Source organism: Cydia pomonella, chromosome 3 (assembly GCF_033807575.1).
Source record: "Cydia pomonella isolate Wapato2018A chromosome 3, ilCydPomo1, whole genome shotgun sequence".
NCBI classification, from domain to species: Eukaryota; Metazoa; Arthropoda; class Insecta; order Lepidoptera; family Tortricidae; genus Cydia; species Cydia pomonella.
Window position 1 is genome coordinate 5495541 of NC_084705.1, and position 15994 is coordinate 5511534.

General features: G+C 37.0%; 1 protein-coding gene across 34 annotated transcripts in view; it reads right to left on the reverse strand.

Moving 5' to 3' along the window:
* Positions 1 to 15994, reverse strand: part of LOC133515885 (protein tramtrack, beta isoform) — a 526149-nt gene that overhangs the window by 407032 nt on the left and 103123 nt on the right. Inside the window, exon 5 of one of the 34 annotated variants that reach the window (XM_061848498.1) lies at positions 11646 to 11934. The exons of 32 other annotated variants lie outside the window; for them this stretch is intronic. In XM_061848498.1, coding sequence (XP_061704482.1) covers positions 11684 to 11934 — 251 coding nt within the window. In that variant the 3' untranslated portion in view covers positions 11646 to 11683. Of the gene's footprint in view, positions 1 to 11645; positions 11935 to 14431; positions 14716 to 15994 lie in introns of those variants that run through there. One more of the 34 variants, XM_061848488.1, reaches the window with a different exon arrangement.

Consider the following 15994-nt stretch of genomic DNA (forward strand, 5'->3'; position numbering starts at 1 on the left):
CTTAACCTAAATTACATAATAATTAATAATTAGGTACATCCAGCTGCAAAAGTGCATGACCACTTTATAAATGAATTACATTAATAACGTGTCCACCTCGTGTCCACACAATTTTGCAACTCGCTATACATATGAAATTATTTTGATCTTTGGCTGGAATTCGACATTTATTTAATGGTTATGTTCATACGAAGTGCTAACAATATCATCTTCGACAGTGTACAACCTTGCTCGACACTTCGGTTTTCTCACGCAGGTCCACACAATCTTGACTCCTTTACTACCACACCATCTGTTGTAACTGTACTCTCCTAGTTGTATAACCGGTTTTCCGTAACGAGAAGTTATGAACTTTGGTTGACAATCTGAAACATTTTGTAACGTCATTTTTAAAAATAAAGTAAATGTATTTATATATTTACATATATAAATACATTTACTTAATGATATTACTATCATAAGATCAATAAATGCCAAAGTAGGTGAATTCGAATCGCGTCGGCGCTCAGAGCTGGATGCCAAGCGCGACGATATAAAAGCCAGACCACCTGCGGCTACACTATAATTAAACAAATGGTGTGCTTACATGCCCGCAATGTTCGCAAACCTTTGGTAACAAGATCAGCTACGTCAGCCACTTGCGAGCGCACCAGAGACACCAACGGAGTTGATAGCAGTCGCCGTGGCCGAATCGGCCGTGGAGTTATTATTATTATTATATATATTTTTTTGTGTGCGGATGCATATTGATGGAATGAAATCAGTGAAGTGAGTTTCAGTCGCCGGACTTCGGACCGTCAACATCTCCTAAAAATACCTCGTAGAGAGGCGAAACACGTGTCGAGTTTTATACTTTCGGTGGTGGATTGTTATATTTATTTTTGCATGTAAAAATGCCCAAGTAAGTATAACGGTCTAGCACTGATTGACTAGCACGTTATCTTTTCGCGGATTAGGAAAGTAATGTTTTTTGTTTTTTTAATATTCAGCAAGTTTTCCAATGTTCGTATTCGACCGAATTATTCGGTTTAAGTGCCGAATATTCTGCAAATATTTTTTATTATTTTTGCATCGTGGTAAAATGAAAGCTCCTCTAAAACTTTTGAAGTACTCTCTTCCATCAGGTTACGTTTTCCTGTTACCATGAAGAGACATTTTGAATCCATAGGATGTTTTAATTATTCCGACAGTGTTGTACATTACGATACAAGTGCGAAAAATAGGAAATTCGAAACGAGTGGCGATAAATTAAAACACGACCGAAGGGAGTGTTTTAAATCGACACGAGTTGCGAATTACCTATTCGCACATGTATCGTACAACGTTTTACAGTACATATGGCCCTTTAAATGTTCGACACAGTAACATAATATGCTACTTCTCGCACTAGTGCTATAAAGTAGCCCCATATGTACTGTAAAATTTGTTTGCGAATACCTTGCCGACTGACCCGTTTGTTTCTAGGGAATTGTCTTTTTTTTTATACTACGTCGGTAGCAAACAAGCATACGGCCTGCCTGATGTTAAGCAGTCTCCGTAGCCTATGTACACCTGCAACTCCAGAGGAGTAACATGCGCGTTGCCGACCCTAACCCCACCCCCCTCGTTGAGCTCTGGCAACCTTACTCACCGGTAGGAACACAACACTATGAGTAGGGTCTAGTGTTATTTGGCTGCGGTTTTCTGTAAGGTGGAGGTACTTCCCCAGTTGGGCTCGGGCTCGGTACGGTAAGATCCGTACAAAACATTCGTAGTTAACACCAAAGTTTTAATTTCTCAAAAAATTGACCACACCTATAGGTTTATAGGTTATGAATGAGTTCCGCAGTTTAATGATTTAATGTAAATTTAAATACCTGAGCCTCTAGTGTAAATTCATTCGATTTCGAAATGTGACGTACGCGTTTGCGTTAAGTCTCATTTTGTATGGGATTATGAGTTTCCAAAACGTCCCGCTTGGCGCGCTGTATCTAAATCCCTAAATGAGACAACGCAAACGCGTACGTCACGTTACGAAATCGATTAAATTTACACTAAGGACTCTGATTTTCACAATCGGTTAATGGTAAAATAATTCACAAGTATCAATTTAATACTTTTTCTATGTCGTTGTCATGTCACATGCTGATTGTAAAAAGCTACATTTTATCGATCGCTGCAGAGTTAGCTGGGTCTAACTCTATATCTTAACTTTTGTACTCAATAATGTCATCAGTTTGTAGACGAAAGCTGTTGTCGGGTGATCTGTACCAGGTACCAGGATTAGGAAATTGTCGATCAAGGCAACTTTGTTTACATCGTTACATTGGCTTTAAGTTAAGGCACAAACAATTTTTATTTGTGAAGAGCGGCATACGGCAAGAATACTGGTGTTTGAAAAGGCACCTCGCTCAGACACTATCAGAAAGGAAGAGATTCGCTCCTTCTGCTCTACCGATCTTATGTAACTGGAGTATGTGTACCTACAAACGCAAGAGTTAGCAGCGATGAAAAAGCTTGTAGACAGTCTTACCTGAAAGTCGGCCTTCACCACATTGACCTTAAGTAATAATTATTCGTTTTAATGTTTAATTTAACCTATCTCTAGTATGAGTGTGTTGGTTCACGGCTTATTGACGACGATGATGTTGTTAATGGTGAAAATTCTGGCGCGACAGTTATCTACCTAGGCAACCTTACACAGGTCCACGCCAGCTCCGCGCCCTTGATGCCGGAATACATATTAAATCGGTAATTCCTAACTAACGGAATAAAATTGAAAATATTGGCTGCTCATTTGAAATTATTGAAGTATTTATTTCTTTTCCTAGTGAAACTCTCTAGCCTGATTTTTCAGACCTCATATATCTGCATCGCATTTTCGCAAATCTAACAAATTAATAGATAAAATTTTATGTTGTTATGTTAGGGTTTTTGACAACTTACACTATTTGTCCATGTGGGCAGACAGACGGATACAACTAACATAGCGAATGGATTTGTTCCCTATGGGGGAGTCTATGGACTACGAATAGGTACGTAATCCTAATAAAAACACATTTACTTTATTTTAAGTTAACTTGTTCACAGTTTTAATCATCATATCATTAATTAGACATGCAGTCTGTGCACCAATTTCAAGAATTTGTAGGAGTCACGAATTCCTCTCACGTCCTTAAATACGGAGCGTGGTTCGACGCAAATCCTAATGAATGTAGGTACTAAGATTTGCATAGCTTAGCTGTTTCATATCCTGGACTCTTTAATTAAACGTGAACAGACGTGAACAATTCAGAGAACGTTGATCTATGTTATAATTCACTATACTAGTTTCCACCGAAATCTAGCGGTTTCTCCGTTCGGGTTGTCGGTACTGACAAAGGAATCAAATGACATAACTTACTGTCCTGCTCTAATACATTTGGTTTTCTTCCATCATAAAACTGTCAAATCAATATCAATGATTATGTTCGCTCTTATACTTGATAATGGTATTCTCGAAGGTGACGACCGAGGCCTTGCAGCCGGTGCGTGCCTTGATGCAGGCGAATCGCGTGCGGTTGTTGCAACTCCTCATCTTACTGAACCGGTACTGCCCTATCTGCAGGACTGGGTTGCCGTGGCGAGAGGTCGAAAACGACATCAGCATTGTGTCTAAAAACAGTTATGTAAGTCTGTTTAGGGTGATCCTTAGTAAAAATGAATAAGGGTCCAGTTATAAACTGAAATAGATGTCATATTTTAGAGGAAAATTTACGAAGCTTTCCAGATTCGGTCTCGACCACTTGTTGTTTAAAAAAATCCATAACGAAGTGGCCGAGGCCAAAAGGACTAGGTCACTCTTCCTTTAGTACTTTATACATTCGTCTTCAAATTATAATGAATACATTGTTGTATAAAAAAACAAAAAAAAAAAAAAAACAAAAAGCAATATATGTATTGAATTTTATTTGCTTCCTAGTTGTAAGGGTTCAATTGTAAGGAACTATGACACTTGTGAAAATAAAATCTAAATATTCCTACCTAATAGATAATACTTTATTATAATAATACTGCGTGTAACATTGGATATGATGTTGTTGCACTGACATCTAATACGTAATACGTAAATAATATCATGTGCTTATAATCAACCCAAGAGTGTCCATCATTCAAATTATCACTTGAAGTCTATCAACAACTACTCTTAATTTAAGGATATTCTTTGGGTATAAAAAAAGCGCCCAAATGTAATTCCAGCGTCATACTTATTAAACAAAGCACATTTGCTGCACAGACACAAACCTCCTGTCCCTTGCCGTTTCAATCAACATATCCCACAGCCTTCACCAGATCGCTGCGCCCGTCCACCTTGGTGAAGTCCATTCTTAACTATCCATATATATTTCCTTATATTTGTAAGCGTGCTCATTCATGAGTGTGATAATTCTTCGACTTGACAACGACGTTGTCAATAGTGGTGAGAGTGGCGCGGCAGCCATGCTGGTTCTTAACGCAGGTCCACCGCACCTGCGGCCCGCGGCTGCCGCTCCAGCGGTTGTAGCGGTACTGCCCCACCACTATCACAGGGTTGCCGTAACGCGTGGTTTCAAACTTAATACCTGGAACATACCTACGCTGTATTGTCTTACATATTTTCTAGGCCGCAATGATTGAAGCGTCGTTAAAAAAGTAAGCTTCAGTTAGGCCTTGCATCTGGTACAACATAATCAACAACATAAATTAGCATGCAGATCGTATTTTGTATTGTAAGCCGTACTTAGTGTACCTGCTCTATTTTAGGTTTTTCGAAAAATATACCATGAAATTTGCACGAAGTGTAGGTGTGAGTACAGTCCGCCTCATAGTAAATTGACACCATATCCTGTACGACCCTATTCGTATGCTCTTTAAGCCCCTGCATTAACGACGGCATTCCATTAAATGTAAGGAAAATGTCAATTATTATCACTCTTTATTTGACACGCCCAAAAGGCCCAGATATCACATAACAGAAGTATTTATTATGAAAAAACAAAACCGAATTCTTAAAATATTAAGACCACAGACCGCGTACTAATCCCAAGACTCAATTCAGTGATTGTGTTCATTCTTAACTTTAGTAATAACATCTTCGACCATGACCACGGTGGCCGTGCAGCCGAACTTGGCCTTGACACAATTCCACCGCGACACCACGCCTTTGCTGGAGCTGTGCTTGTTGAAGCGGTACTCGTTCACGCAGAGGGCGTAAGTACCATTACGCGTCTCCTCGAAATAGTAAGCACCTAGGGCAAGAAAATCAGGATTTACTCGTGATGGAAACTAACTGAAATTACTTCTCCAAGGCCTTCGATTCAAGCGCTTGCAGCCCGAGACCTGAGTCGGGGATGGTAAGGAATAGTTAAGCGTATTTAAATTACCTAATTTGCTTGAATACTACCTTAATTTTACTTAATTGTTTTTTTTAATATAAATAAAACCTAAGTCACTAAATCAGTCTGTTTTATGACTAATTTTAATTATGATAGCTAAAAATAAATCAAACAGTCCCTTTAAATAAAATAAACTTTATTTCAAACCTTGTTTAAAACTTACCTAATAAAATACTCAATCTACATAACTTGTGTAAGTAAAAATGACTCGTTATATTCTAAATAAATTATTACTTTTTTGTAATTTTCTGTCTTACTTTTTCGAATAAGGTCTGTCTTAATTTTTCAGAATGTTTTCAAATTATGATTGTGGTGTCCAATCATGCCCACCCCACCACCTCATCACAGACGGTCAAGATCTTAGCTTTGCAGCCGATCCTCTTGTACTGGCAAGCGTACCGCTTCTTGTTGCCCAGCGTGGTGTGATGATAGTACTTGTAACCTCCTAATATCAGGACCCTTGATCCTTTGTGACTTAGTATGTATGACACTGAAAAATTACTGTTACTAAATAAATGTCACCAAATAATTATTAAGCAAAGGTTTTATATTTTACTTACTAAGGTGATCCAAGCCTCAAGGAATTGAATATCTACACCAACAGAAAATGAGAAAATGTATCATTTTATAAGGAAAGAAAACCCACTGTCTATTTTAAGTAGAACTATACTTTTTTTTTAAATCAACGATCAGAGGACACAGTTTTTAGGGTTCCGTACCGAAAGGGTAAAACGGGACCCTATTACTAAGACTCCGCTGTCCGTCCGTCCGTCCGTCTGTCACCAGGTTGAAATTTTCACAGATGATGTATTTCTGTTGCCGCTATAACAACAAATACTAAAAAGTACGGAACCCTCGGCGGTGGGCGAATCCGACTCGCACTTGTCCGGTTTTTCTTTCAGAGGATATGTATGTTGCTAGTATTTCCGATACCAATGTTATAATATTTTAAAGTAACGTAACACTTGCAGAGTAGTATAAAAGAGAAAAATATATATAATTAGACATGCAATTCCTTCAGTCACAAACAATGTTAGTTAATATGTACTACTTATTGTTCTATGGTTATTGTTGCACTTAGTGCTAGTAATCCTGAGGTCAATTTTTTTTAATAATTACACTACACCTTTTAACATTAAACAACAGCCATTGGTATCCATGTATCGTTAAGGCACTTCTTAAAACTAGTAAAATATGTAACACTTGTAATGTTACGCCTAAAATTAGGTAATTAAGCAAATTAACAACATATATTTTGTAATGTAAGAGACTTACTGCAGTTGTCGCAAAAATTAAAATTGGTAAGTTGTAACATAACATAAACTATGCCACTTACGAAACAACAAAACATTGAAAAATAATGTACAAAAACAAATCTTTTAAAATATAAAGAATCACACCACCATAACAATGTCGATATGCTTGAAAATAATATTGTAAACGAAAATACTAAACATTCGTATTAAAAAACCAAATCGGAGATCAAATTTCTAGGTTTAAAACTTGAACAAGTACAGTACCTTTCTTAAATCAGTAGATGCGTACAGTCAGCATCAAAAAATTAGCGGATGATACAACGCGCCAAAAGTATCTGACATTCCGCATAACTTTTCCAAATATAGATAAATTTCTAAAATTCGCGCTCATAAGTATATCTTTTACAGTCTTAGTTGTTCTATATTAAAGACATCACTTTTTGTTAAGCTGTTACAGAATGGTAGATACTTATGAAACGTTATTTGATCCGCTACTTTTGATGTTGACTGTACCTATTTCGAAAATTATTAGTGTGTTTATAATTTCCAGTCTGAATGATATTTTATTGCCTGCTCTAGGTATACATTATTATATTACTTTTGAGATTAAAATAAATCATTGGTTTTTGACATAAATATCCTTTAAAGAGTGATACAGTAAATGCAAATATTTAGAGTGATACAGTTTATTGCTTAATCAATTTGCTCACAAATAGGTGACATAATTTTTAAATATCTTCTGTATCAAACAGCGCTTTGTTTAAGCTAGTTACATTATTATTTCAGTTAACCATACCTAATATGAATCAGTCTGGAAATTATAAGCAGTTTCAAACATCCCAAAGCTAAGACTCATCATCCGTCAAATGGTTATGTTCGTTTTGGGTCTTGACGATAACATCTTTCTCCGTAAAGATGGTCGCCGGGCAGCGGCGATGATTGCAGTACCAGCGACACTGCTTGCCCTTACTGGCGCTGGCGAGCCAGAACGTCTGCTTGCCTATGATGATGGTCCTGTTACCTCTACGTGTCCGACCGAATACGGGTACTGAAAAAATAAAATGTAACGTATGACAGACAAATGCAACGCAAACAGAAGATTGAGCTACAATAAATTGGTCAGCTACTACTACCATAGGAGAAACAGAATTGAACAAACTAATTCTGTTTCTTCTCTACAGACTGTATGTACAGTTACAGTACAAACCACTAAATAAGCAACTACTATTATACTTTACCAGCAATTACTTATATAAGTTAGAAAAATATAAGAGTGGAGTTGTATTCATAAATAAATAAAAAAACAATCTTAAAGGCCAATCCTTAACCTTAACTAACATAATAACCTATATAATTTAAAGCTTTAATTTTAGTCTAGATAAATTTAATTGTATATTTAATTTTATTGTATATTTGCGTTACTGTAATTTATTGGGTTGATACCTGAATAAATAACATTTTTTTTTTATAATTTTGTGAAACTTCCACTTCTAGTAAAATATATTCATAATTCATAACAAACAAAAACGAACCATCCCCAAATTCGTGCAAATACAAACCGTGCAAGTGTCATAAAATTAAGAAAAAAACTTAAATGGAATCAGGAATCAAAACAAAATTTACCAAAACTTAGATAATACAGAACAGATATCATTCGATCACAAAGATGCCTCTATTTTTTATTAATTGTAAGAAACAAAATCACACTTTGTAAATACTCGTAGATATGAATATCGAGTTCCTAAACAACTTTCTCAACACTCCCGCACAATTGTCTGCGTCAACAGCAAGCGGACGAGTTGGTATAGATGCTCGACGAAATGGTACATACAACAGCTTAGTGGTGGTGCTCGTTGCTGATCCGCACGATGACGTCGTCGAGGGTGGAGAGCGAGGCGCGGCAGCCGCTCCGGCAGCACACCCAGCGCTGGCTGCGGCTGTCCTGCGACTCCAGGCACTGGACGAAATGGTACAACAGCTTAGTGCTGGTGCTCGTTGCTGGTCCCCACGATGACGTCATGGAGGGTGGAGAGCAAGGCGCGGCAGCCTCTCCGGCAGCACACCCAGCGCCGGATGCAGCCGTCCTGCGACTCCCGGCACCGGACGAACTGGTACAACAGCTTAGTGCTGGTGCTCGTTGCTGGTGCGCACGATGACGTCGTCGAGGGTGGAGAGCGAGGCGCGGCAGCCGCTCCAGCAGTATACCCAGCGCCGGCTGCGGCCGTCCTTCGACACCCGGTACCGGCCGAACCGGCACAAACCCAGCTCTATCTGCCGAATCGTGTCGTACTCAACACCACTAGAAGGAAGGGGAAAAGGATTTGGGGTAAGTAAAAGGAATGAATTAAATAGGTCAGGTAAAAATAGAAAAATGCTATGAATACAGCGTCCTTGGACCCGGGTACGTCCTTAAACTACGTCGACAAGAGAAGTATGGGCATTGTGAATGTCATCTCGCTTTGTGTGGTAGGGCACAGCAAAGCGGATGTTATTCCAGATCAGAGCAGAGCCCAACTGGGGAAGTACCTCCACCTTACAGAAAACCGCAGCCAAATAACTCAAAAACCCTACTCATAGTGTTGTGTTCCTGCCGTTGAGTAAGGTTGCCAGAGCTCAACGAGGGGAGGGAGAGTTATTAGGGTCGGCAACGCGCATGTAACTCCTCTGGAGTTGCAGGCGTACATAGGCTACGGAGACTGCTTACCACCAGGCGGGCCGTATGCTTGTTTGCCACCGACGTAGTATAAAAAAAAAAGAAAGATAGTTGTCACACAACTAGTCTTAAGTTAGTGATTGCGATTTCTATTCACATTAACCGTTGTATGACTAGGTTTATAATGGCCCAGAATTTAGTTTGTAACTGAATAAACTACAATTAAAACGTTGTTATATCATATAGGAAATAATTTATTGATCACCCGATATACAAAAATATATAATTAAAATTCATAAATCGATTGTAAGTAGTCTAAACAGTCTAGTCTAGTCTAAGCAGAAAGTACATATAAGTATATTTCATATTTTATTTAAATACATAGATTGTCGAATCATTACATTCACTCGTAATCTTAAGCTACAATATTCTTACACTAACCAATGTTTTGCTTAAATAGGAATTCACCAATAACTAATTAAACGAGTTCACTGTGCACGGTAAAATTGTATTGTAGTATCGAACATTTTATTCTTGTCTGCCGAGTTAAATCAATCAGTCAGTGGTTAATAAAAAATACTGTTTACGACACTAAATAAAAAATACTGTTTACGACACTTAAAAAATACTAAATTTTATCCTCATTATGCATTTGACTATTTTTCTTCTTCACAGTAAATTTTCAATTTCAGTAAATAGTACTAGCTACTATCTACCAATTAAGTAATAATGAAAAACACACTTATTATAAGTACGTTAAACGAGGAACTTCGTCAGCCTCAACTAATAATTATTTTGGCAAAACAATATTTGGTAACTAGGTATATTCATATTACTTTTTTACCGTTAAAATAAACCGAACGCAAAGAATTTAAAATACATTAAGTATAGACCTTATTAGGTACTATTTTGCGTTTAATTGAAATATGATGTGATTTTTGTGCTATAATATAAGATCTTGCACATTTAGGGCCTCCGCTAGCTGACGCCGACGCCCGCCGCGTGCGCAGGCTCGCGGGTCCTGAGGGCCTACCGCGAACCACGTTTGACGTGTTATTGTATTAATTATTATTATATTATTACTTTAGTTAGATGTATTCAAAAACATCACTACACAATACCAATAGTTAGGTCAGATCATTTAAATCCTAGGTACCTCTTAATTTCAGTATAAAATGCAATGCAAAAAATCACTAATTAAAAATGTCTATTACAACCTCATTTAAGTAATGGAATGTATAGGTAAATCACACTATTAATAAAAATAATAAACGTATTTTTACAACTACATGACAATTTGTACAGGGTTGACATAATGTCAAATGTATATAAGACAAGTAATGTGGTTTAACAAGCTCCTAGAACAGAGATGTCAGCGGCGCTTCAGTTTTTGAGGTAAAATATAAATCGTATCTATCGTTATTCTATCGTTTAACGTTGGATCGGTAGAGATCAAGTGTTGACTTTAATAATCGAATTTTATTCTAGCGCATCTAGCCTCTCATTTTGCACACCAAGTTCACGTCTTAAGAAACCCTGATTATGATTAAGTATGTAGGCTAATGGGTGTGCTCATTCTTGGTATGAATGATGACGTCATCGAGTGTAGTGATGGAGGCGCGACACTCCTTGCGGTACTGGGTACAGATCCAGCGCACTTTACCGCGCTTGCCCGTTTTACCGGTTTTGTGGAAGCGGTACGGGCCTATCTCAATCATCGGGTTGCCGGTTCGGGTTGAACCAAATACTGGTACTGAAAACAAAATAAATGTTAGTGCGGTACGGAAAATAGTTATGCATTAAGTTGACATGCAAAAGCTCGGCGGACAAAAGCACACTTAATTGATTCGAACCTGTAACGGTAAAAAACAGGCTCAAGAAGAAAAGCAGTTGCAGTAAGGTAAAAGCAAAGTTTAATTTTATATGTATAATTATTATTTATTCACTATGGTTTGATAAAGTAAAGTTTAATTATAAAGGTACGAAGATATTCTTTAACAATGTCTTTTTATAACGATTTACAAATCAACATCGGGTTTCAAAAAGAAGTTTCAATTCTTATAACTTTCCTGGAAGGAGACTTTTGTTTCGTAATAATTATTTACGTTACAAATGCGGAAAGTAAGAAATTCGAGTGCCGATAAATTAAAACACGACCAAAGGGAGTGTTTTAAATTCACTATAGTTGCTAATTACCTATTCGTACAATGTTGTATCTTACAACGCTTTACAGTACATATCGCCCTTTAAATTTTCGACATAGTTACGTAATATGCTAATTATCGCACTATCGCGGGAAAGTAGCGCCATATGTACTATAGAAAATATATTATATATAAAATATGCTCATAGAATCTTATCTTTAAAATAATACTAATGTGTTATTTCTCCGACTCTCTCATTTTCAACAACCAGGACGGTTCCATCCAGTTGGGTTTGTTATGAACATGCTCGTTCTTCATCTCGATGAATACTCCATTTTCAGTAATTATTCTGACTTTACACCCGTTTGATCTCTTCGAGCAGTACCAATACCACCGCCCTTTCGGGTCAAGTTTACCAGTCCTGTAGTACCGATGGGGGCCCAAAATGAGTAAGGGGTTGCCGTTACGGGTCTTACTAAGGCGTGCCTCTAAAAACAAAATATTTGGTTATTGTAAAGAGTTTTCAATCAAACTAAATTATAGCGTATACATAAAGTAATTTTTTTTTACAAAATCAATGAATTGTAAATGGATCTTAAATGAATTAACTGCATTGGTTATTTTATTTGTTTATTCACAATATTTACATCTACAAGCTAGCATCTTGCTCTCGATCTCGAAAAGGCTAAGTTAAGTAAGTGTACCTAACTAATTTTTACGTCAGTAAGTAACTAAGAAAATTATGTTCGTAGTCGTAATAAGTTTTTAATTCGAAAAATATGTAACGGAAGTCATAGTAAATCAGTAATAATTTCCTACAGAATAAACAAGTTTTTGCTTCTTCAAAACTAACAATACGCAATAGCAGATTGGGATGAATGGCAACCATTTCTGCCGAGGTAGTTTGGCGCGCGAAAGCAGTTGGAGTGCCAATAGTCCGAAACTTAAATGGTGCCTTTCACCCAAGTTTAACACTCTACTAGAAAGTAAAATACATATGCATTTAAAAAAGACGGCTAAGTATAAACTTCAGTAGTATTTCTTGGGGGTAATTTCAATTAACAATTTAGGTAAAAATATCGTTATTTATGGAACGTGGAGTTAATGATCAAAATGGAAATTGTACAACAAGGCCATTTCAAACCAAGATTTTAATTGCTTATCGTAAAAAAAAGCAAAATACATACTTAGAAAGTACAGTGCTCTAGAGCAAAAAAGTGATATTGATGATGGTATGTAATAGGGAAGATGCAATCATGACGCCATTGATGTTGCAGGCCCTTTTAGCGTTCGAAATTTAAACTATCACTTTTGAACTACATTTTTCCCAGTAAATGGTAATATTTTTAAGTGGTAATATACTGGTAGACTATTTGAGGTGGGGTTATTTAAAATGAAACCAAAAATAAAAATACTGCAGGTTCCTTATACCTATGATACCATGGAAAATACGCACAGATTTGGTGATTGAAAGTTAAAAAAAAACTTATAGCTTTATGGCTGGTATTGACGTGCTTGAAGTTTTTCATCTTTTTATTTATATATTTTAATAACTCATGGTCAAACTATGGGTCTAGTTGATTGCATAGGACGAGCAGTTAATCTTTAGAGGGGGATCAAATTACTGGGGATTGCAGTATGAGTTTATCAAACCCAGCATACATTTTGCTCAATTCAATTCAAGCGAACCAATAACCTATTTTTTAATGACGGAACTAAACCCACATAAGAGAGTATGGGATCAAAACAAATTCAGGAATGTGAAGAATATATCATTCGCAATCTCAAATTCTTATTTTCAATTTTATATCTGAATTTAAAACGATTCATTATTTATTATCATACACTTGTAAGTACTATTTAATAAAATCTTAATGATTATGTGCATTTAATGTCCTGAGTATATCATAATTGAAGGTATTGACGACAGAACGGCAGCCGCTCGGGTGCTTGACGCACCTCCATCGAAACATGGGGCCCTTGTAGCCGCTGTGCCGGTTGAAGCGGTGCGGGCCGATCTGAAGCACCGGATTACCGGCTCGAGTTGTGGTAAATACTATCCCTGTAATCATATCCACATTTGAACGCATTTTTGCGTGAATAATCATATGAAAATAGTTAAAAAGCATTCATTGGTAACAATTTATAATATAGGTAACATAAAACTTAGATTAATAAGAAAAAACCGGCCAAGTGCGAGTCGGACTCGCGCACCGAGAGTTCCATACAAACCTGTAGGATATTATTACATGATGTAACTAAAAATTTACGGTTTTCGTCATTTTACCTTTATCTGTGCTATAAGACGTTGCTTCGTACCAAATTTCAAGATTCTGAGTTCACGGCAAATACCTTGTAGGTTTTCGTTCCCTTGCGAGTGTCGAAAATTTGCGGCATAAAAGTCTATATCTATTGATTGCGTTAGCTTAGAAGTTTGATTTTTTCACAGCTCCAATGGACAGTAGACCTGAGTATTTGATATAAATTCCAGCTTGATACCCGCGTTCCTGAGAAAAAGAGTCTTGACAGACAGATAGACGGACGGACGGACAACAAAGTGATCTTATAAGGGTTCCGTTTTTTCCTTTCGAGGTACGGAACCCTAAAAACACAAATATAATAGTTTCTATGTGATTTTACATTGAGTTTGAATTGTAAAGTAAGGTTACCACTGCAAAACATGACCGGTAGGTTACGTACCTATAAGGTTTGAAGTATGAAACTTCATCATTTTAAGCAAATTCGGCGGCGATAAAAGCCGATGACACGAGAATAAAGTTCTTAGTTAAATTTCCTGGGTGGAACAACACAGTTTATAAGAATAAATGTTGAACCATGTTCTGCTAACAATAACATCGTTAGTAGATGGTCCAAGAGAAGGCTTATAACTTGTTCCTAATTAAGGTACGTTGAAGACACGCTTAGTAAATTTAAATACCATATACCTGGGTTGTTAGCGTTGCCCAGGGGAACAGTACGTAACCATGCCAACGAGTGAATTCACCCAATAAAAAATAAATTCACCCAATTATCACAAAGCAACAAGTAAAAAACATGACTTACAAAAACAAAACATATGTAATGATTATGTCCGTTAAGCACCTTTACAATAGAGTTTTCTAAAGTAATCACAGAAGCAGTGCAGCCGTGTCGCCGTTTGATACATCTCCAACGTATTTTGAACCCTTCCCTGGTACTGAATTGGTTGTAACGATACGGGCCCACTAGCAACACCGGGTTGCTACACTTGGTAATGATGAAAGTTGCTTCTAAAAGGATACCAACTCGTTAAATATAGGATACCAACTCGGTAAATATACTCGTCAATAAATAAACAAAAATAACACCAACAGGAGCCAAGCAACATCGGGTTGCCAGACCTATTCGTAATGAGAACTGCTTCTAGAACCATAATAAATTGTTTACTAAAAGGCAATAAGCTTTTCATATATATATATAAACTAAAACGGCAGTCTTGTTAAAATCCTGGAGGCGGTCAAATATAAAAACTTTAGAGAAAGAAGCATGCATTTTTTTTAGTCATTTCATTTTAATACATTTAATGGTTATGCTCAGTAAACATCTGAATAATATCGTCTCCCATAGTAATAATGCTGGCGCGGCAGCCGTGAGGTGTTTTGGTACATCTCCAGCGTTTCTTCAGCCCTTTGTAGCCGCTGATGCGGTTGAAGCGATACGGCCCTAACTGCAATACCGGGTTGCTAGAACGGGTAATCATGAATACTGGCTCTAAAACGTTATGCCATATACCATTCTAGTAATTATTCAGTCTTGATGTTCTTTTTCTTTTCGCCGAAGTTTAATTGACCGAATTTCACAAATTTGACAAAAGTTTATTTTTGTAATCGAACGATGTTAGATTACAAACAGAAACTTTTTATGAGTACCTAAAGAAACTACCTAAAATATTGCGTTTTAAAAAGTGTATTTTTGAGTTGTTGTCTAAGCATACAGTTGCTCTTAGGTTGGGACATAATACGAATTATTATGTTGAGTTGCTACTTGATCACTCGGCGAAATGAAATTGTGCGAAATATTGGTTGGGAAATAACATTCAGCAAGATAATTTTTGGCAATGATTTAGAGAACCTTACATACATCATATTTGTTGGTAACATATTGCAATTCCCGATGACAGTCATACATTGACAAATGTGGGTGGGATGACTGATGGTACGAAAAGTCACGTAGCTAAATATTTAAAGTTTCGATTGGCGTTTTCTATCAATATTTGTCATAAAATTAATAAAACCGAATGCATTGATAATGCAGCATTATTTTTTATCTCAGTCCATTTAATTACTGCCAATTACTTCTAATAAGGCCATCCAATTTATAAATTCGAATACATTGGTACATCACAAACACTTTAATGATTGTGTTCATCAAAAAGTTTTACAACAGTACTTTCGATGGTGATCACATGAGCTCGGCAACCAGTGGGTGTCTTGACGCAGCGCCAACGCATCTTGGAGCCCCTGTACCCGCTGTCCCGGTTGTACCGGTGCGGGCCCACGTGCAACGCTG